The 23363-nt window shown below is 37.6% G+C and overlaps 1 protein-coding gene across 1 annotated transcript; it reads left to right on the plus strand.

Moving 5' to 3' along the window:
- Nucleotides 1–1540: 1540 nt before the first annotated feature.
- On the plus strand, nucleotides 1541–18509 carry wnt16.L (Wnt family member 16 L homeolog). The gene is made up of 4 exons (XM_018252573.2): nucleotides 1541–1895; nucleotides 7744–8030; nucleotides 14006–14292; nucleotides 15645–18509. The coding sequence occupies exons 1-4, from the start codon at nucleotides 1804–1806 to the stop codon at nucleotides 16107–16109; spliced, it is 1131 nt and encodes a 376-aa protein (XP_018108062.1). The 5' UTR covers nucleotides 1541–1803; the 3' UTR covers nucleotides 16110–18509.
- Nucleotides 18510–23363: the final 4854 nt, after the last annotated feature.

The following is a 23363-nucleotide window of genomic DNA, read 5'->3' on the forward strand; positions in this document are numbered from 1 at the left end:
TCAAATAACACAGTCTCTCAACACCTATGTTTATTGTTCAATTTAAATGCAGTTTACTATAGAGGAAGCAGACCCTGTGGCTGCAGGGGGGGGGCAGGAGGTATAGGGGCCCCATGAGGCTCTAATTCATTTACAATTTCTATAAATATTGGTAAAACAGGGCAACTTCTGGATATGTTGGGGCCATAAAATGAACTTGCTGTGGGGTCCAGTATCATCTAGTTACACCACTGGATAGGAGATCTGTTAGTGTGATAGGGCCAGTGCTGGGTATAACTATGTATGACTGGAGAGACGCAGCGACAATGAGTGTAAAATAACGAGTGTAATGTCCCTTCTGTGCGGCCGGATCCAAGTTGCCGCATAGTCAGGGGAGAGAGTGTGTAGCCCTTGCAGAATGCATCAAGTTTGGATTTCGCTTAGCCCTTTAATGTGCTGTATATTTCATCATTCATTTAACCATCAGTTGATAGGGAAAGTTTTCCAGGCAGGTCTTGCGATCCAATAGCAGTGCGTTGGAATCGCAGTATCACAGATGAGAATTTCAGCTGCTAAGCGCCAATTCCTCACTTCAAAGGCCGGTATTCTTAGAATGCGCTTGGATATCTGCATCGGCTGCTTGGGTTTAATAAGCATCTGTGGTTTTATATATATATAATATCCAAAGGGTCACAACCAGGGCCGCCATCAGGGGGGCACAGAGAGGACAATCGCAACACATCGCGTTCTGCTTCGTGCGGGGGCGACTTAACCACTGCGTCGCTGTAACGCAAAGCACAATAGAAACCGTTCTCTTTTTGTACTTGGTACACACTTCAATCCAAATGTTTTAAAATGAACAATTTGAATGATCTCTGATTCGAATAAGTCGCAGTTTTAATAGTCCACACAAATGGATTTCAAGTAAATGGGGGTTCACCATAAAGTCCTTTGTATTCGATTATTGTTATTACAGGTATTTCGTTCATTAAATACGATCTGTTGCTCAAAAGCGAATATATTGCTGAAAACTGTATGATAGTTTGTTAATTCTAGTTACAATTTGAAAAAGAGGTTTCCCCAAAGTAACAAATCTATTTATATATATATATATATATATATATATATATATATATATATATATATATATATATATATATATATATATATATATATAATATATATATATATATATATGTATCCCTTGTTGTGATGTGTTCCTGGCAGACAATAAGTGCAAGTCGTATATAGGCTGTACAATAAATCAATTCTATATTCTAAATTCCGCTTGATCGGTGGTGGGTAAGGAGAAGAGTGGTATGTATGTTTATTTGATATTATTATAGGTGCTATGATTATTTACTTGTACTTGCAAGTTGCAGGTTACTTTTGCCTTCTCACAATCCCATTGCCAGAACTAGTCCTGTCCCCCAGCTCTAACACCCACCACCCCCCTCAGCTGGGTCCGCTGGCCAATTGGAGCTGGACTGATGGCTACATTGTTATTCATTAGTCTTCTGGCCAATCACAACAGGAATGTCATTGTAAAGAAACAGAGCAAGTGGGAGAACTGAAGAACAGACTTGAAGAAGAGAAAGGTCTCACCTAAAGCAGAAGGACCCGTCCTCTTCCAAAAGTGTCAGCTCTCCTAACTGCCATCAATGTTCTTCCAGCTCTACCTGTGCCACATTTAGCGCCATGCACACAGGACTGTTACACGGGGACTGATGTTCATAAAGGAGCTTTGCTTGTGAAGTTCCCGATCCAACTCAGAAGCCGGGTTTGCTCAGTTCTGCAGAGACTGCTGGAATCAATGTACTGGAGATGGAGAAGGAGTCTCCTTTTGGACTATCCCATATTTATGTCCTTTTCACTACACTGATGGCGATTCTCCCTCTGTCCCAGGGAAACTGGATGTAGGTATCCTCATGTCGTGTGATGACTGGTCCCGCTGTGAGTTTGTATTGTTAGCAGCAGCCTGGGTGCGACTCGAGTGCAGAAGACATACAATGCAATCTGTGTTCAATCACTGACTGTTTCCTAGATAGCTCGGGATTGGGATATATACAATAGCCAGCATGCCATCACACTAGAAATCTCCACCCTGTGTGGTTACAGATTCCTCTTATCTTACAAACTCACATCAGCTGTTGCACTAAACTGTACTAAACTGTATGGCAGGTCCCAGCTTTGCCAGGCAATGCAATTCTCTTTCATGCCACATCGGGCTCATACAAACAAATAATGGCAGCTCCCTGGCAGGGTTATACACATTGCACTGTACTTCATTTATGTTACTGCCCATATCCCAGTCTAATTATTCACTTTCTTTAGATCAGCTGCAGTTTTGGCTTGCATTTCTTCTGCTGGAATTATCATTTTCCCTTCCCATACCCTTTATTTCCTCACTAGAGTGAATCAAAAGAGATGTTAAATGTCAAGTATTCATTATACTTTATACACAACTTTCTTACAGATCAGTAGACCAGATACACAAAGCAATAGTGAGCAAGGATTGTTGATCACTTAGAATTGTGAGTAACATCTCATTTGTTGTTATTATCCCATAGGAAGGAAATTACCTTCAAAAATTATATTGGCAATCATATATATATATATATATAAATATCTTCGTCAGGGATCTTTGCGTTGTGTCTTTACTCCTGACGAAGATCCCTGTGAGGGATCGAAACGTTGAGATATAATAAAATTCCTGCCCATTTAACACTAAATCTTGTGAGTGCAGCAATCGTCTTTGCTCCATATCTTGTTTGCTGGCACCCAGGTCATGACAGTGGTTACATTGTGCCCCTTTGGAGATATATATATAATACACAAAAGCCATGAATATCTTAAATGATATCCTTATAAACGGTGAGTTCTGATGTCATCAGTTATAAACGGTGAGTTCTGATGTCATTTCTGTCACATGACTCACTGAAACTTGTGTATTATAATAAATAAAGTACCCCCAGTTGCAAAATATGAGAATATTAGAAGTTACCTCGGAGTTCCATGACCTGTATAAAAACACTCGGCCTTCAGCCTCGTGCTTTTATATGGTCATAGAACTACTCAGTAACTTATAATATCCTTATATTTTACAAGAGGGGGTACTTTATTCACTATAAATATTATATATGTGTGTGTGTGTGTGTGTACAAAAATGAAGGAACCACACTCACACTCTTTCATGAAAAATTCTTGAAGACGTCTCGAGTTTAGGAGCCGAACTGTTGAAATAAACCACTGAATTTTTCACAAAAGACCTGTGAGTGCGGTTCCTTCCTTTTTTGTACCTTTACATTCATTTGTAACCAGCACCCAGTCAGTTGTGATCCTTTGATTGTGTGTGCTCCAGCCCAAATAACCTATATACAGTATATATATATATATATATATGCATCAATACACTTTTAATCAATTAAATATTTGATATTTCTAACTATAACTTTCAGCTCCAGTGCATTCCAGGACTGTAACCTGCTGCTTTTAACCCCAGTGCTATATAACAAGGACTATCATCACTGGAAATATATACCTTTTAAAAATGCCCTTTTTCCTAGAGAATAAGTCCACGTTTTTAATAAATACTAACATTCATTGTATCTGGACCATTCTAACGTATTCTGTTACATCTTGTTCTTTATGCAGGGTCTCTATGCTGGATGTAATGATCACTATTCCATATGCTGTTAACCCTCTACATGTACATTCCCTTTGATGTTGATTTGGCTTCCCTTATGTAGATCTCAGTTTCTGTTAAAGAACTTTTTGAGTTTTTTTCAGTGTTTACTAAATTTGATGTTGCCTAATTTGCTTGGGTCTCTTTAAATGTGTTTAGAAATGTCCAAGCCAATGCAAACCAGTGTCTCCAATATTCTGAGGATCTGCCTCTTCAAGCTAAGGAGGCGTCAGGCAGTTCTGAAATATGCAGCTTGACTGACACTGATTTTCCAGAACCTTCTATTAACTGGGGATATTGTTCCCATCACTGCTGTTCATTATCATATGTTTAATACAGAAGATAGGTGTATAGTGTCATTTTAACTTGCAGGCAGCCCCACTGGAAAATTTGTTTTTTTTTTGTCATGTTTGGTTACATTTCTGTAGAATAAATATGATAATCTGGTGAAGTATATGCTAAACTGGTAATGAACCAGAAATCAGATGGGATAAGAATTTACAAATCTGTACATTATTTAAAGGAACAGTAACAGTACACCATAAAATTAAAGTATTTTAAAGTAAACATATAATATACTGTTAGCATGCACTGATAAAAGCTGTGTGCTTCAGAGAAACTACTATAGTTTATATAAATAAGATGCTGTGTAGCCATGGGGGCAGTCATTCAAGCTGGAAAAAAGGAGAAAAGCATATGACTAGGCTATATAGCACATCACAGTTATGCCCTGTCCATGCATTGCTATATAACCTGTGCCTTTTCACATTTTTTCCAAATTGAATGGCTACCCCCAGCCTGAAACAAACATGCCTGTTTTACTAGTGCAGGGCATATGACATTGTCTTCAACTTTATTTTCTCGCTATTATCCAATTCATGTATTTTGTCCACAGTGATTCCAGTTCTTCCTTAGTAAAGCTAAGCATTGATTTTGTCACTTGTCCTGATAGCTAAGGTACACTGGCAATTTGTTAGGTGTTTTGATTGTTGCTACAGGTAGCAGCTATGACTCTACTGGTTGTCAAGATATAATTTCAGTGTTGCACAGGCTGACCCAATTCCTTTTCTCCCATTGGTTTACCAGATGTAGGAGGAAGCATTGCCATCTCCCTATGTCTGTGAGACCAGTGCAGTGACTTCCAGCTGTGTGCTGTAGTTATAAGTCCTGTGCTTAGCTGCCAATAGTTGGTGGCATGATGAAGAGCTTTTCCCCAATTGATGTCACTGCACATCGTCACCAAAGAGTTCACATCAGGTGCTGCTAGTTAAGTGGATTCTCAGCATCAGGCCAAGGTTGAAAAGGGTGTGTTGTCAAATTCCTAATCTGTGCATTACTAGCAAGCTGGTATAACACCTGTCAATTTATTGCATCACTTTGAAGGTTGCATGGTGACACAATATACATGTAGGTTCTCCCTGCTCGCCTTTACTGTATACTTAACTGCTTTCTCTTTTTCAAGTATTAGAAGGGTGTCAAACACTGCTATACCAAGCACTGAGCTAGTCGTTTTAGAAGAGACCTGGTTAAAATGTAATGTATATTGGTATATTTCTTTGAATAAAAATAGGTAGATAAATAAGACACTCTGGGAAAAGTAGCTTACACCAATTTCTGTTACTGAACATTTACAGGAAAATAAATTGAAAATAACCTTGCTTCTGTATAAGGCGGATTGTACTTTCAAGATTATTTTTTTCTAGTATTCCCTTTGTGATTTATTATTCTTTGTGGTTCATTTCATTAAAGGAGAAAGAAAGCCATCCTGCACTGAGGGTGCCTAACATTTGGTTGTATTGACTTGAAACCCTGGGCAGAAAACTGCACCAGCCCGGGGTTATACCAGTGAGAACCACAGAGCGATCTTCTTACATCTTCCACTTTCTTCATACGGCTGCGAATGCAAAGTAGAAAACCCAAACTTTATCTAAAAAGTCAGCTATTTCGTTCAACTGTGCATGCTTTTCACCCTTGGAAATTTGAAGCAAGAAGAATATGTTAGAGGATCACTCCACGGTACCCACTGGTATAACCCCAGGCCGGTGCAGTTTTCTGCTGATAGGAACACCGGCCCAGGGTTTCAGGTAAGTCAATACAATCACATGATGGTGCCTAACATTTGGCACCCCCAAGTGCAGGATGACTTTCCTTCTCCTTTAAGATCAAATTTATTATTAGTAAATTATATAAACTACAAAGATGGGGATGTATATAAAGAAGATGCACACCATATAAAGAAGGTGTATAGGACAAAGCACAAGGGCATATTTGTGCTAGCTGTATAGGCTTTCAATTTTTAACAAAATTGCTTTTGACTGTTAATGCCACATTTTAATAATCGCACAGGTTGTGGGAAAATGCACAACTAAAAGTACTGTACATGAAAATTAGTCATGCAATAGCATCTGCCCTTCTTCTTTATTCTGTTCCACTACAAATTCTCCCATAGCAGATTATTTGCTTTCCTAGACAGGGCATGTGCTAAAAAAGTGAAATTCCAAAGCAACATAATTTGCACCACAGCCATTCATTCACCATTTTTGGAGAAGGGAAAAGTGACACACACGTGCAAAGCAAACAAATAAATACAAGATAATACAACTCAGCAATGCAGCATTTGGCACTTCACACACATTTCCCAGTAATAAACAGATACATTTGTATGACTTTTACTTACTAAATTTCCTTATGCAGCACAAAACAAAGTTCACCATATTATGTATTATTACCATCTTTATACCCATGATAGGTACTCAGTAACGCTTATACTGTATAGGAGGGCTGTCCAACTGGTGGCCCGTGTTAAGTAAGTTAAGTATTTAACTTGTTGGTCATCTACTTTAGAGAACTTGAAAAGTAGAGTGGGGTTGTTTTATGGAGGGTTTATGGTAATCAGAGTTTTAGTTGTCCGATATGTAGGTGTACCCACCTGTCAAGGAGGAAATCAATTAGGCGATATAACACCACTGACCATTCAGGTTTTGAAAACTTTTCTTGATGGAAGTTTATAAAAATGCAGATGTCATTCACATGCACAAGCTAGGGAGCTGCAGTGGGTGTGGGCCTTAACAGAGCCCTATACTTATCATCTGCCATATACAGTACTTTTTAGATAAGCACTAAAGGGCATACTTTGCACTTGTGTCTGGGGTCAAAGTAAGTGACTAAAATATGAGTCTTGTTCAGCTTTATGCCATGGTAATACAGGGAACAAAGAATAGACTAAATGCACTTGGGGAAATATGTTTTAATTATTATGTTTAGTAAGAAAGTGTTACCAACTATAGAAATGAAATATTGAAACATTTTCATCGATCTTGTCTATTTTGTTATTATTGCAGGCAAACAATACAAAGATTATATATTTTTCACATCAGTCCCTGCCCCAGTAATGCTTACAATCTGAGGTCTCTATTACATTCACACACATTACAGTAAATTTTTATCAAGTTCACTTAACCTGCCTGTATGTAGAACATACAAAATATTTGCAGCTATTGCCCATGCAAGAATCTAATTCAGGACTCCAGGGCAACATAGCAAAAGGCCAAGCAGTCATGCTGCCCACTCAGATTCTTATACAAAAAGTAATCCCTTTGAACTGTAAGGCACAAGAGTTTTCCATCTGCATTTAGGCAGTTACATTGTTAGGGAGTGCTACAGTGACACCAGATTTGTGGAGAGTAATCAGGTTAGCTTCAGAACGCTGGGCAGATAAAAAGTCTTAGGGTAGGACTACATGGACACTTTCGGCGCAATCCGCCTGCAGCGTCTGCATTCGACAGTCGTGTCGCGTCAGATCAACGCTGCGACACCATGCTACAATGCATTCACTTACCTTATTTTTGTCGCATGCAACTTGTCGCAGGCATTTTTCACAGCGTGTCGGATCGCGCCTAAAATGTCCATGTAGTCCTACCCTTAAATAGCAACAGGTAACACCTGGGAAGTCATTAAAGATCTTTTGGTCAAAATCTCCATTACTGCCTTGTCTAGACATAATTACAAAACCATTAAACTATGCATATAATGTGCACATAATAAAACAACTAATTCTGTAAATATATTTTCAATCGCAGGTGGCTAGGTGTTACATCCTTTGGGGTACCAGAGAAACTTGGCTGTACCAACCTTCCCCTTAGCCTTCGCCAAAAGGAAATGTGTAAGAAGAAGCCATACTTGTTGTCCAGTATAAGGGAGGGAGCCAGACTTGGAATCCAAGAATGTAGGAACCAGTTCAAGCATGAGAGATGGAACTGTTCAGTTTCACCCACCATTTCTTCTGCCAGTTCATCATTTTCCTTATCTTTCGTAATGTCATCATTGGCATCAGCTCATACTATTTTTGGCTACGAGCTAAGCAGTGGTAAGTTACATTACTGTTAATTTGATTATGGCAAACCACATGGGGCAAATTTACTAAAGGGCGAAGAAGTGGCTGACGATAGCGAAAATTCGCCAGTGTGACGTCAATTTGCCGATTTACTAACGGGTGCTGGCGTAAATTCGCTAGCGAAGTGGACCTACTCTAGCGCTACTTCACACCCTTACGCCAGACGAAGTTGCACTCTGGCGAAGGGATGTAACAACGCAAATATTTCACTAATTTGCGGATTTTCGTGTACGTTACCTCTTGCGTCTGACTTTACTTCTCCACCTCAGACCAGGTGAAGTGCAATAGACTAGATAGGGTTTGTCCAAAAAAAGTTGAATTTTTTTCTAAGTCCCAAAAAAACCGTTGGCGTCTTTTACTAGGGTGATAGGCTGAAAAAGATTGAAAACATTTTTTAGGGTACCCTCCTTCCCCCCTACATTTGATAACAAATGGCACCTAAACTATACTGTGGGCACATGTGTAGGGCATTAGAACACATTTATTAAGGTTCCTTGGCCTTGTGTAGTGTAAAGTGTTTGCTGCTGCATATATGGCCATTGTACTTTAACTGCACGCCGTATGCAAATTTGCCTTTGCTAGAACGTTGATCGTAACATTGCTAGCGCAACTTCGCAAATGATCGGTAACTTTGGATCTTTGTGAATTTGCACAGCCCTGGCGAATCTACGTCTGGCAAAGTGCGGCGAAGCCAATGCTGGCACAACTTCGAAGGTAAGTAAATTTGCCCCATAGTGTTTTGAGAGGCAAGCATGGAAATGTGCAATGAGAGGAAACATTCACTTAGTGGTGGCATAGATCTATGTGCTTTTGTTCAATGTATGTGGCATTGTTTTAAGCTGACTATTTTATAGGGAATTCTTCCTGCCTTTTTGCTGTAAATTGACACATCCAGGAGCTTTTATTTTTATGTTCTGCTTTCCTGTAGCATCAATAATGTGAAAATGTCCTTTAAAAATGCTCATGAACAGTCCTTCCTATGTAATTCAGAACATTTAGTGCACATTTCCTGTTAATACAGAGAACTATTTCTATTTTTTTTAAAGTAATCGATGGAGATGATTAGTGATTGCCACAATTACCTAAAGACTTATTAAATCAGCTACAGCAATGCATAAAGTTTATTTTTCAGTTATACGTACACTCTGTATGTTAACTTTTATTAATCATCTTTAAGGCTTAATACTAGGGAATGTTGTTTCATCTTGGCTCATATGAGATTTATGACTTCCAGCTATTCTGAAAATGTATATAGATGAATTTAAAATGTACTTAAAACCATATTATTCCAATGAAAACACAGTTTAGTTTGTGAAAACCACAGGGTGATCTAATTGCAATATAAAAAACAAACTCAGTTGCGGAAATAGAAATCATTTTATAACCAAACGTTCCAAATGGGGTACCTGCTGTGATGATAAATGTGTATTTTTATTTTGCAGCCATCTAAAAGAACATCCATCCTGTTTGATTAGAATTAGGTTTCACCTAAAGGTTATTTTGAAACATATTTTATTTGTTTAAATAAAAACTATAATAACAGAAAGAAATAAAACATATTAAAGAATAATAATACCATACAAAATATATATAAGATATATAAGATATATATATATCCAGGAAAATGAATCTATGCTTTGGAATAGACATCAAACTTATGAGTAACATATAACACTTAAATAATGTTCAGGCAGCTATTAGCAGGGATTGACAGATCAGCAGTTGAGCTCCACAAAAAATGGGGTAACATTTAGTTTTTTTTACCTTTGTTTTTTCTACCTTGTCCCTATTTTTGTAAATAAACCCTATAATCTGTAAGGGCTTTGGCATACATTATGTATCAATTATTTCCTGAGAACCAATTACAGGCATCAGTAAGAATCTTTGACATCAAGTGGCAATCAGAATACTCTCTGTAAGATAGTCCTAAAGGCATATAAAGAATGGTCACTATTTGGTGTACTGGTCCTTTAACATTTAGGGGGATATTTATTAAAATCCGAATTTATCTCATATTTTATTTAAAAAAAAAGAATACAACCAAACTCCCGTGCTCGATTTTATTAATTAAAAAACTCTATTTCATCAGATTGCAGAAAACTTGATAAAATGTAGCAAAAGCCCAAACCGCTCAAATTTTTCAGACTTTTTTTGCAAATTGCTTGAATTTTTTGGGCTTTTTTTGCAAATTGCTCTAATTTTTCGAGTTTTTGCTCTAAAAAGTCAGCTAAACTCAGCGTAGCCCATGAAAAACCTCAAATTGAGATAGGTGCCTTTCCCATTAACTTATATGGGACCTCAACAGGCCTGAGATTTTCAGATTTTTGCAGCATTCTGGTAAAATATATCTCACAATTGTTTTCCTCTAAAAATTCTAGTTTTCTAGTGAAAAAAACAAAAATTTTTCGAGATTTTAACATTCAGATTTTAATAAATAACCCCATTAAAGTGTCTTTATCGTATCTGATATTAAACCCTGTAGGAGTATATATTTTTTGCGTAAAGTGCCGAAATATAGAATATTAGCTGGTGTAATCATAGATTAATACAATGATCCTTCAGATTTTTTTGGGGTAGGATATATATATATTTATAAATGTTTGTGTGTGTTTGTATTTACAGTATATTTAGATATAGACATAGTACTGTTCCAGAATAGGGGCTTAAGATTCCATTAAAAATAAACGTAAAAACCCTAAGACCACCACTAAAGACACAAATACAAACAAACACTCCTCTTCTTTAACTTCTCAGTTGCAGCTGAAGATATAAAATTGGGCCAGATAAGAACTGCAGAGCCAAATCAAATGTTGTCTGCAGCTGTGTTTTTCTTCCAAAGTAAGGAAAGTTAGGGCTAGTTTGTTTTATTTTTCAAATCATGCCTTTTGTTTTGGGTAACTCTAACTTGGTAAAAATGGGTAGAGAAAGATCAATTTTTTTCAAGTTTCTGTTGCTGTACACAAAACACCCTAACCCAACATTTTTGGGTTACCATGTCACAGCCTAATAGAATGGATCTTCTATTTAACTTTAATCTTTAAAATGTTCTTAAAACTATATTATTCCAATGAAAACACAGTTTAGTTTGTGAAAACCACGGTGTGATCTAAATGCAATATAGTCATAATGACATACCTCATAATGACTTAATTAATGTCCAAATCCTCAAATATCCCCAAGACAAAGTTTAAGAAATGGGGCCACTAACTCAATTCAGCCACGTTCCACATTTCTTTTTTCATGGGGTTGGTGGTATCCTGTGGAAATCGTTAAAATTTTCTCAAGGGGAATCATGAGACCTAAATGCTTTCTTTTCTGATTTTTCAGATAGCAGCCCTTTGGTTGCTCTACAGTCTACACCATAACTGTCCAACTAGAGGACCAATGGCCAGGGGAGGGGAAGCTCTTTTTGTAAAGCTGGCCAAATATGTGCAGATTTTATCCTTATGCTGTATGATCATTCGTTGAAATCTCCCGACCTACAACTAAATAAAATAGTAAAAATAACAAATCAGACAATGTTCTTGCCATAACAGCAATCATATGAAAATTATGTCCTACACATAGTAGTGACAGTCACCCATTGATATAGTCAGATTTATATCTAATCGTTATATGATATATATTATCGTTAGCTGACAGAAACCTTCTAACCTGTCCAATCGAGTGAACGACCGATTGCCATGGTATGAAAAAAGGTCTGGACAATCCACACACGATCCGAAACTCGTATGAACCTTAATTTCTTACAACTTTACCTTTGCATCTATGGCCAGCTTTAGGCAACATTTTAATATAGTCTGAACGTTAAAAACAGGAGAAACCTAAAATGGAATATTATAGATTTATATTATGTTTTTAAATCCACATGTAGCAAAAATTAAATCTTTAATATTAAATCTACCTATTACCTATGTGGGGCCACAACTCCAATTATATTCGCTTTGTGTAGTATGGTCCTGCTTGCTGAAAGAAGAACTATATATTCTAAACGATAACTTAACCTATAGGTAATTGACACATTATGAGTTGACCTGTCACATAATCTTATCAGACTGGAATATACATATCAGAAATTATTGTCTCATACCCTGAGCCACCATTTTATGTAATGTGTGTTCACATCTGAACACCTGACAGGATGCAAGTCCAACTGCAACAGGAGGTACAGTATGGGAGTAAGACAGATCTGTCCATTCATTGGCTGCAGTAACCTAGCATGTATGTGTGCCAGTGCACTAAGAAGAAGGAGTAGATGAGAATGCATTTGGTTTAATATGCCCGCATGACACTAGACTAAATATTAATTCACCAAACAATACATCAATAAGATTGCATATTAAATGCATATACTACATGGTAGAGAAACCACTGACCACTGCCTCCTGATGCATTTCATATTACTGCCTGCTTGAGGTGCACCCCCCCCATAAATAAAGGATAAAACAAATGTTTAATTTGTGATCTTAAACAAAAGAGAAGAATTACAGAATCATCACAGTGTTTACAAAACATTTTAACAAGGGTTAAAGGAACAGTAACATCAAAAAATGAAAGTGTTTTAAAGTAATACAAATATAATGCAGTGTTGCCCTGTACTGGTAAAACTGCTGTGTTTGCTTTAGAAACACTACTATTGTTTATATAAATAAGCTGTTGTGTAGCAGTGGGGGCAGTCATTCAAAGGAGAAAAGGCTCAAGTTACACAGCAGTTAACAGATAAGCTCTGTAGAACATAATGGTGTTATCTGTTATCCACTATTTAACCTATAGCCTTTTTGCAATTTCTGCCATTGCTACACAGTGGCTTGTTTATATAAACTATAATAGTGTTTCTGAAGCAAACACATCAGTTTTAGCAGTACAGGGCAACAGTATATTATATTTTCATTACTTTTTTGGTGTTACTGTTCCTTTTACTGTACATTTGTTGGTGTTACTGTTCCTTTAATGTTATAATTGGTGCAAAATATTCATCAGATCTTGTACAGATCTTGTACCTGGCACACAGTCTCCATTGTGATTTTTCAGTCACTTGTCTGAAAAATATGTAGCAGCCCAGCTTGTGTGTTGTGTATTGAATGTTTTGGGGCTGCAAAGTGACAGTTGCCATCTCTGCTATGCATATCCCATTAAAGTGAATCCCAGCAGTGAGATATTTGCGCATTTGTCTGCCAGATGAAAAATGTGAATGGAGAATATACACCACGTGGCACAGACCTTAAAGGAGAACTAAAGCTTAACTAAATAAGTAGGGTAGAAATGTTGTACATTATGTTTTGGGTTTGTGTAGCAGACCAAGGCAACCACAGCCCTTTAACAGGGAAGGTCTGTGCACCAAAAGATGCCCCAGTAGCTCCCCATCTTCTTTTCTTAATTAATACAGATTATAATATGGCAGCACAGAAACCAGTGCAACTAGCTTCAGAATTTAATAATCAGCCCTGTAGCATCAGTTTATATTACAGGCCAAGCTTATTTTCTTCTTGATAATTTGCAACAACCCATAAGCTTAGCTTTTCAATAGCTGCTCCAATCACACATATGAGACACTTTCCAAGACGGTGACCCCCTGTGACGTGTTTAAAGTCCTGGATCATTTCTGCTGTTGAGAACTTCAGACTGGAGCAATGAGTTCCGAATATAAACTGTAATATGGCATGTTTAGCCATATTCATTTTTAGGGTTCTCCTTTACACAAGTACTTTGCTCATTGGTTATGTGCTAGCAGGTGTTAATGGTTTCTGGAGGGGTACATACTATAATAAACATACAATTTATAGAATCCATTATTTGTTGAAAAATGTACAGTCACTTAAACACTTGTATCAATGTTATACATTCTCTTTGCTTTTATAAAAAATATATATGTATTATACCATGCAATGCATAGTTCCAAAACATACTACATAAAGAGTGGCCAATAACATCATATATTTTTATTCAAGGCACCAAAGAAACATCATTTATATCTGCCGTGACAGCAGCAGGACTTGTGCATTCTGTAACAAGAGCATGTAGCGCTGGAAATATGACTGAATGCTCCTGTGACACCAGCCTGCAGAATGGTGGCTCGGCTAGTGAAGGATGGCACTGGGGGGGCTGCTCTGATGATTTACAGTATGGAATGTGGTTCAGTAGAAAATTTCTGGATGCCCCATATAAAAACTCAAGTGGAAGAGACTCTGATGTACTAAATGCAATGCACTTGCATAATAATGAGGCTGGCAGACAGGTAGGTATTAAACTCTTAATGCATTAAGAATACATTCTGTAATAACTAACAATATAATTTATGGTACAATCAAAATAAATGTCCACACAAATTATACAATTAGTTAAAACCATGTTTTATAAACCCCCCCCACCCCAGGGTTGACAGAAGTTGTACCAGACCCACAAAGCCCTAGCATTCCAGCCGTAAACTTGCATGTGGCTGCAATTTATATACTATATATACTATATATTATAAATTACCCCTGCCCACCACTGAATGTTAAGCATTTTGTATATTTTATAATTTATAACTTATTTAGTAAGTTTAGTTTGGTGGTGAATTTGTGTATTCATTGATATAGATTTCTATTTCATTTACACCTTTAATGGTTTGATAATGGATTCATTAATTAATGAATTCATTTATTTATTAGGTATAGAGCACTTTATAGTACGTGTACTAGAAGATATGCTATTCCATATACTATCCTATTTAGGGGCATCAGTTCTCTCTAGCTCTTCGATACATGGAGTTAGTTTTGTTTGTTATGAAACAGAATTTATTTTTATTAAAATATGATGTATTAGAGTACTCTTACCATCATTCATTTTATTTTATGTGAGTGTATACAAATATTTGGAGATAACAGATAAAGGACCTGTTATCAAGAATGGGAAGGACCTGGGATCTTTCCGTAATTTGGATTTTCATTTGAGTCTACTAGAAAATCATGTAAACATTACATAAAGCCAATAAGCTGTTTTTGTTTCCAATAAGGATTAATTATATCTTAGATGGGATCAAGTACAAGGTACTGTTTTATTATTACAGAGAAAAAGGAAATCATTTAAAAATGTTTTAATTGTTTGGTTAAAATGGAGTCTATGGAAGAAGGCCTTTCCGTAATTCAGAGCTTTCTAGATAACGGGTTTCAGGATAAAAGGTCCCATACTTAGTGAAAATTTGGTTTAAAATTTGTCATGCCCTTTATGCAGTATGCTTAAATAGGTGTATATATTAATTGAAGTGATCGCGATTGAGTGCAGAGAAACCTAGTTTTCTAGTGCAGGAGAATACCTGTGTGCGCACAGTATTAATGGTATTGCCCAACAGACCATCTAACATAGAAAGCAGGGGTTATTCTGGGGTGATTATGGTAAGAGTATGTCATTATGAGTTGCATGTGTAATCCTAAAAAGAAACATGCCAGCAGAAAAGGTAGCTGTTGGAAATCTAGAAAATATAACTGCAGAATACTATATATCACTTATACATTTTCCCCATGAATGAATGTTGAAGAATGTATTGTTTCATCAACTCGCTTGATGAAAAATTGCTGCATTTATTTAACATTTGATATTTATTTTTAGGCTGTCACTAAACTGATGACTGTGGACTGTCGTTGTCATGGAGTTTCTGGATCATGTGCTGTGAAAACTTGTTGGAAGTCCATGTCTTCCTTTGAAAAGATTGGAAATTATCTAAAGAACAAATATGAAAACAGCATACAGATATCAGAAAAACTGAAAAGGAAGGTACGCCGCAGAGAAAAGAATGACCGCAAGATGCCCATATATAAAGGGGATCTTGTTTATACTAACAAGTCCCCAAATTACTGTGTAGAGGACCAGAAACTTGGAATATCTGGAACACATGGAAGAGAATGTAATCGCACCTCTGAAGGATCAGATAGCTGTAATCTACTCTGCTGTGGCCGTGGGTACAATACACATGTAGTACGACATGTGGAAAGATGCGAGTGCAAATTCGTGTGGTGCTGCTATGTACGTTGTAGAAGGTGCGAGAGCATGACTGATGTCCATACTTGCAAGTAACTTTTTCTACAGACAGAAGAGAGCATGGAAATATTAACTACTACAATTAAGAAGATGCAATAATAAAATGCTTGGTGCTTATAAACCACATATCATGAAAACAGACCAAAAAATGTAGTTCGTGCATGAAACCATTAATTGTTTTGACTTTGCATTGCTTGCCACCAAGCTCTATCATTTTCTTTTCTTTCTGTGCCACCTAAAAGGATTTAGTTACAGGTTATTCCAGTGGCATTAAGTTGCCCCATCAGAAACTGCCTGGATCTTACCAGTTTACAAGTTTTCATCTGTTAGTGAATATAGGCACTTCTTGAAGGCTGAGGTACTGTAGCTTGGTACACCTAGCCCTGCATTTGTAGAGTAGGGCAAAGCATCATGAGATTCAAGTCTTATGTTAAAACTTAAAAACATCTTAAAACAGTGCACAAACAAATCAGGAATTCACTTGCCGTTTTTGCATTTGGTTGCCTGAACCAGACAGACAAAGCTTCATAAAGTTACCCCTTAATAGGAGATAAATGAGTATTACAGTTTATCTTCTAAAATTGTATTTCTCTTCTCCTGTTCTGCTCATTTCATATTGAGGATGTCTGCACTTTTCAATTACACCCCCCCCCCCCACACACACACACAAAGTAAATAATCTCTGGACCACCTCAGCATCCCACAAACTCCTTTGCTCCATGGACGTAGAAAGAGCAGGTGGGGCAGAGGGAGATCAGCAAAGTATGCAGATCCTCACCAGGCACCCCCATCCCTCAGAATGCTCCACAGTCACTGGGTCTACTGTTCCCATATTTACTACACTGTTGAGAACACCCAGCCTTTATAAACGAGACACAAAGACTTCAAATGAACAAATCTCAAATTTATGTTACAAAATTGTTAATTGCAGTAATTTAATTCACAACTGCTTATGAACTGCACTTATTCATTCATCTTTAGTAATAAGAGGAAGTGAGATAATGCAGCCAGCAAACAGCACCAAACCCCAGCTGCACACCACTTGGAGATCATTGTAACATGCAGAGTTATGCCAAACTGCAGAACAGATGTACAACATGCATATGTTTGTACTATAAACAGTGCAGTTTTGCATAACAGTGTATGGTAGAATTAAAAATCTCTTACCCCAAAAATAAAGCATATAGTCTTAAGGACTGTGACAACTGTCCTTGATAATAAACCTATTTCACAATTCAGTTCAGCCTAACAGTATTTTTGCAGCTGCAACCAATACAACAACATGAGTCAGTGACAGATTTTTACCTTTCCTAACTTGCTGATTTCAGCATGAGTCATTTGCAGTGCACTTCCAACAATCTGCACGGCGCAACTTGTTTGCAGTAGGAAACAATGTTTGGTTCACATAGCTTACAAATAAATCACATGTCAAACTATGAAATATTAAGCATTATTGGACAGAAAAACTATTCATTGTGGAGTTCCTGCAATTCATTTCCCCTTTCCATAAAAACATATCTAGCTAGTATGAATGATACAGAACAAATATACCAGGAATATTTTTACCCAGCCAGATATAATAGCTGCAAATGATTTCAGAATAGTTTGGTTGTAAAGTGCAGCCTTATTTAGTGCAGCTATTTCATGGTACAGTAGATTTTAAAACCATTATTAAAATTACCAGAGCAGATGAGGCCTTTTCTGTACAAATAGTTGTCTTTGCAAATTATAGGAGCTGAACCTTAACACTAATATAATGATATTTTGATTTGTTCATGCATTTTTAAATGATTTTTAAATGAACCATTTCAACAGTATTTTATGTTATTACAATATTATTTATTTGCAATGATACTGACCTGCGTAGATGATCCTCCAACTGGATTGTTAAGTGCTTTGTATACGACATACAGAGACCAAGACAACAGTGTTTAGCAGCATTTGGTGACCAGAAATGTCTCAATGTAATTTTTAAATATAAGGGTTTTTGATATTTATGATTTATGTACTGGTGCAAATATATTAGCCATTCAATAACATTTATTGGAAAATATTATATGATTGGAAACATAGTTCTTTGTATGTACAAATATTATATTTTCATATAAAATCAATTTGAAGACTGTAAGAACATTTTGAAAATGAAATTGTAAAAAAAAATACATTTTTTCTTAATTGTTACATGTGTACATTTTGTAAATACTTAAATTATGCACTTATTGCTTAATGGATATCACTCCAATAGCTTTTATATTACCCACACTGATATTGCTATTGTGTGGTTCTATTTTTGCATCCAACTACAAAAAAAAAAGCAAAAGCCACCTATACAAAAAGCTTGTCTTTGTTAGATGTTGTAAATAGATATGGACGTTTCTGCCGTTACTATGTGGAAAATGTACATTTTTTCTCGCAGAAATAATAAAATATTTAATATTATAATCTGCAACTCCAAGTAAATTTAGTATAGGTATGCTCAGATCTGCTTGTCAATTTAGTTCATAGATGAATTTTATGAACACGGAAAGAAGTATATTTCCTTATCATTACCTGTCTGATCTTATTCCTCAGAAGATTGGCCCAGTCTCATCAAAATATTATATCTGAACATGTCTATGAAAATTTTCATTCATCCAGGTCATGGTATATCTAATATTTCATTCTGGACAAATATCAGTCTCTATGAAAGTCCCCAAATTATTCTGGTACTTTATAATTGGCAAGTGACCCATATCAGCATATGTAAGATATATATATATAAATAGTGAATAAAGTACCCCCTCTTGTAAAATATAAGGATATTATAAGTTACCAAGGAGTTTCATGACCATATAAAAACACGAGGCCGAAGGCCGAGTGTTTTTATACAGGTCATGGAACTCCGAGGTAACTTCTAATATCCTCATATTTTGCAACTGGGGGTACTTTATTTATTATAATACACAACTTTCAGTGAGTCATGTGACAGAAATGACATCAGAACTCACCGTTTATAACTGATGACATCAGAACTCACCGTTTATAAGGATATAATTTACAAGATATTCATGGCTTTTGTGTATTATATATATATATATATATATATATAATCCAAAGTAAAAGAAACCAGCACTCACAGGGTTTGCAAAAAGGTTCAAAAATAGAAAGAATCTTTATTGAAGTTCAACGTTTCGATCCCCCACAGGGATCTTCGTCAGGAGGGAAGAACAAACAAACATTCAGACAACCCACTAGCCCACAGAATTTAAACCCCTTTCAGTGAAAATGGCGCCAAGGGCCGTTGCAAGCTTCCATTAGCTTGTAACTATAAAAACCAAAGATGCTGGGAAATAGTGAGGCAGAACATAGAGTGTAGGTAATAAAGAAGTGAATTGGGAAAAACACAATAAAAGTTTTTATTGTCTCACACTATTGCCGTGCCAAAGAAACACCACTTCGTCCTACCAGTAAGTCACTTGTCCAATCAGGAGCGCTGCCGGCTTCATCCAGCCAATCAGCCAGCACAGTAGTGATGGGTGTGCGCAGTAGCACTGTCAGCCTCTGTATAGCCGCTCGTTTCTACAGACCTGTAACTTGGTAACCGGAATCAGAGTGGGAGCAGTGGTGAAAGGGGGTGCAGCTCCCCGCGCCTCCTGTTCCGCCTCTACATGCTGCATACAGAACAGTGAGACTGCCACAAAAGGCAGCTATGTCAATGCGGGTTGCCAGGGTTACGTCGCAGACAGGTTCAGCATCAATGTAGTGACAGGGTCAGTTTATGTAGATACCCGACACTCGGGGCATATCACGACAATTAGCGGGTATATTTCGGTCAGTCCCACATAGTATGTCTGGAAATACAGGTTGCGCCTGGACTTCTCAAGGATATGGTATAGTGGTACATGGCATGTTCAGCAAATAGGATTAGATTCAAGGGACAGAGAGATGGAGAGATAGGCGGAGGACATAATAGAGAAAAGTAGCAAATAGAGGTTATCGATATGGCCAACCGCTAAAGCAGTATGTAGTATGTTGTCAAGTTCTTTTTTAAAACTGTGGTTGGGTCACCTGGTAAGGTCCTATACGTCAAAGTATCTGATAATTGATTGAGCAATTCTTGTCTGTAGTATTCATAGCTTAAGGACAATGCCCCCACCTTTGTCTGCTGGGCGAATTACTAGGCTGTCATCTTGTTGCAGGGTCTTGATGGCTTTTCTTTCATCAGGGGACAAATTATGGTGCGGCTTGCTATGTTGTAATGACTGTTCCATTTCCTTGGAGATTATATTGCCAAAGGTGCGAATAGCTGCTGGTATATTCAGGGGATCAAATTTACTGATCCCCCGAATACTGCTTTAGCGGTTGGCTGGATTGACCAAGACACATTTGCCTACATGACCACTGATTTTCCAAGGATACCAATTATCTATACATTACCAAAGGTGCATAAATCACAATCTGCACCACCAGGGCGACCGATCATCTCAGCAGTAGGCTCGTTATTTCAACCAGTGGCCACTTATATAGACTCTTTCCTACAACCACTGGTCACCAATATGCCTTCATACACCCGTGATGCCACCCATGTGATCCAAATTCTTCAGAGACTCGGACATTTACCCAAAGAATATCTTCTGGCAAATATGGATGTGAAGAGCCCCCATGATCAGGGCATTTCAACATGTAGAAAAGTACTTGAGACAGGGAAAAACAAAAGCGTACCAACAGAATTTTTGACTGACTTAATCGAGTTTACCCTTACTCATAACTACTTCCGATTCGAAAACACTTATTATTTACAGACCTCGGGCACCGCAATGGGCAGTGCCCTGGCACTATCATATGCCAATCTTTTTATGTGGCAATATGAACATGAAAACATCATAGAAAAGGCGGGCAACCAACTCATTACATACCTTCGCTACATAGACGATTTGCTGTTAATCTGGGGGGGTGATGTCCTATCACTAACCACATTCTTCAACAATCTCAACACTCTGGACACTCCGATTCGTCTAACATTAAATTACAGTGACCAAAGCATTGAATTTCTAGATCTACGAATCTTTAAAATTGTGGTCGGCCTGGGCACAATTCTATACAGAAAGCCTACAGATGGAAACATGATTTTGCCAGTGACCATCCTCCTGCAATTATGAGGGCCATCCCATATTCACAATTTCTAAGGACTATACGCAACAACAGCTCAAACTACAACTCAAAAGGGCCTTGTCATACTCCCAAGCTGACCTTCTGATGGGCAAACCAAAGGCGGACCAGTTGCCTAATCAATTGGTATTCACTACTAAATATTCACATATTTCCAATAATTTAAAAAAATATGTAAAAAAGAACTGGCCAATCATCTCCATGGATAGCACTTTGTCCTTAGATCAATCCCCATGCCCTATGTTTGGCCATGGAAGGAATCAAAATCTCAGAGACATTTTGGTACAGACTGACTTTATTAATAAAACCACACAAAACACAAATTGGCTTAGCGAACAGAAGAAACTTGGATGTTACCAATGCCCAGATTGTACCACATGTTGTTCTCTGTTGACGGGCAAAGACTTCCATCACCCACACAAGAGCAAAAGATTCAAAATACTGCATAGATTAACCTGTACCTCAACCATTGTTATTTACATTGTGACATGCCCATGTGGCCTCTACTACGTGGATAAAACCACTACTCAATTTAAAGATAGGCTAGCCAATCACAGGTCAACCATTAGTAAAGCCCTAAAAGAAAAAGTGGCCAAACAACCTGTAGCCAGACATTTTTTAAAAATGGGACATGGTCTCCCCACATTTCGCTGCTGGCTATCGACTTCCAACCTCCATTACCAAGGGGTGGCAACCGTGACTTGGCCCTGCTGAGGAGAGAATCGAAATGGATATATAGTTTGGACACTGTCACCCCGCATGACCTGAATGAGACTTTACCACTGGGGTGCTTTATTTAGACCTTGATATAATATCCAACATGACCCTGTGGTCCCCACATGTTACCATTATCTAACCCCCCTTCTTTTCTTATCCACAGATCAGTAACATGCAACATTGTAATAATATCGATAACCTCTATTTGCTACTTTTCTCTATTATGTCCTCCGCCTATCTCTCCATCTCTCTGTCCCTTGAATCTAATCCTATTTGCTGAACATGCCATGTACCACTATACCATATCCTTGAGAAGTCCAGGCGCAACCTGTATTTCCAGACATACTATGTGGGACTGACCGAAATATACCCGCTAATTGTCGTGATATAAGGGGAGCTGCCCTGCAAACATAGATAGATTGCACTGGGACCGACAAAGATTTTTTGACCTGGCCGATCAATTTCCTGACAGATGTCGGCCGAAAAATCGTAAGATGTATGATCGTTCGAATCCCACTAACCGCACGATAATTTCGAAGGATTGGTCGGGCTTCCCTAAAAACGTCTATGGGGACCTTTACTGGTAGGACGAAGTGGTGTTTCTTTGGCACGGCAATAATGTGAGACAATAAAAACTCTTGCTTTTATTGTGTTTTCCCGTTTCACTTCTTTATTACCTACACTCTATGTTCTGCCTCACTATTTCCCAGCTTCTTTGGTTTTTATAGTTACAAGCTAATGGAAGCTTGTCCGGTTGCCTAGCAACGGCCCTTGGCGCCATTTTCACTGAAAGGGGTTTAAATTCTGTGGGCTAGTGGGTTGTCTGAATGTTTGTTTTTTTCTCCTGACTAAGATCCCTGTGGGGGATCGAAACGTTGAGCTTCAATAAAGATTCTTTCTATTTTTGAACCTTTTTGCAAACCCTGTGAGTGCTGCTTTCTTTTACTTTGAATTCTATAACACATAGGCAGGCACCCAGGTTCTTATGTTCTTATCCATGGAAACGGTGTGCACCTTGGGACTGTGTGTGTGTGTATATATATATATATATATATATATATATATATATATATATATAGATATATATATATATATATACACACACAGTATATATATATATATATATATATAATATATTACAGGATAGAGTACCTGGGTGCCCGAGCCAGCAGGGTAAATGTATAGGTGAAGAATGGCGGCACTCACAGGATTTTCAGGCGAAATAAAGAAAAACATTTTATTTAACTCGACGTTTTGATCCCTCACAGGGATCTTTCTCAAGAGTATACTCTGCCTTCCTTCTCCACTAGGGCTCACTACTTTTGCCTGGAGAGTCACCTTCCCCCCCCCTCTCCTTCTCACTACTGCTTCACTGATTGGTGTGGATATGGAAGTGAGGGAAAGTTTTAGGAGCCATCACTAAGT

Source organism: Xenopus laevis, chromosome 3L, assembly GCF_017654675.1.
Source record: "Xenopus laevis strain J_2021 chromosome 3L, Xenopus_laevis_v10.1, whole genome shotgun sequence".
Lineage (NCBI taxonomy): Eukaryota > Metazoa > Chordata > Amphibia > Anura > Pipidae > Xenopus > Xenopus laevis.

Coding starts and splice junctions, on each gene's coding strand:
- wnt16.L (XM_018252573.2), top strand. CDS start 1,804: ATGGAGAAGGAGTCTCCTTTTGGACTATCCCATATTTATGTCCTTTTC. Junction 1,896..7,743: donor CTGTCCCAGGGAAACTGGAT/GTAGGTATCCTC, acceptor TTTCAATCGCAG/GTGGCTAGGTGTTACATCCT. Junction 8,031..14,005: donor TGGCTACGAGCTAAGCAGTG/GTAAGTTACATT, acceptor TTTTTATTCAAG/GCACCAAAGAAACATCATTT.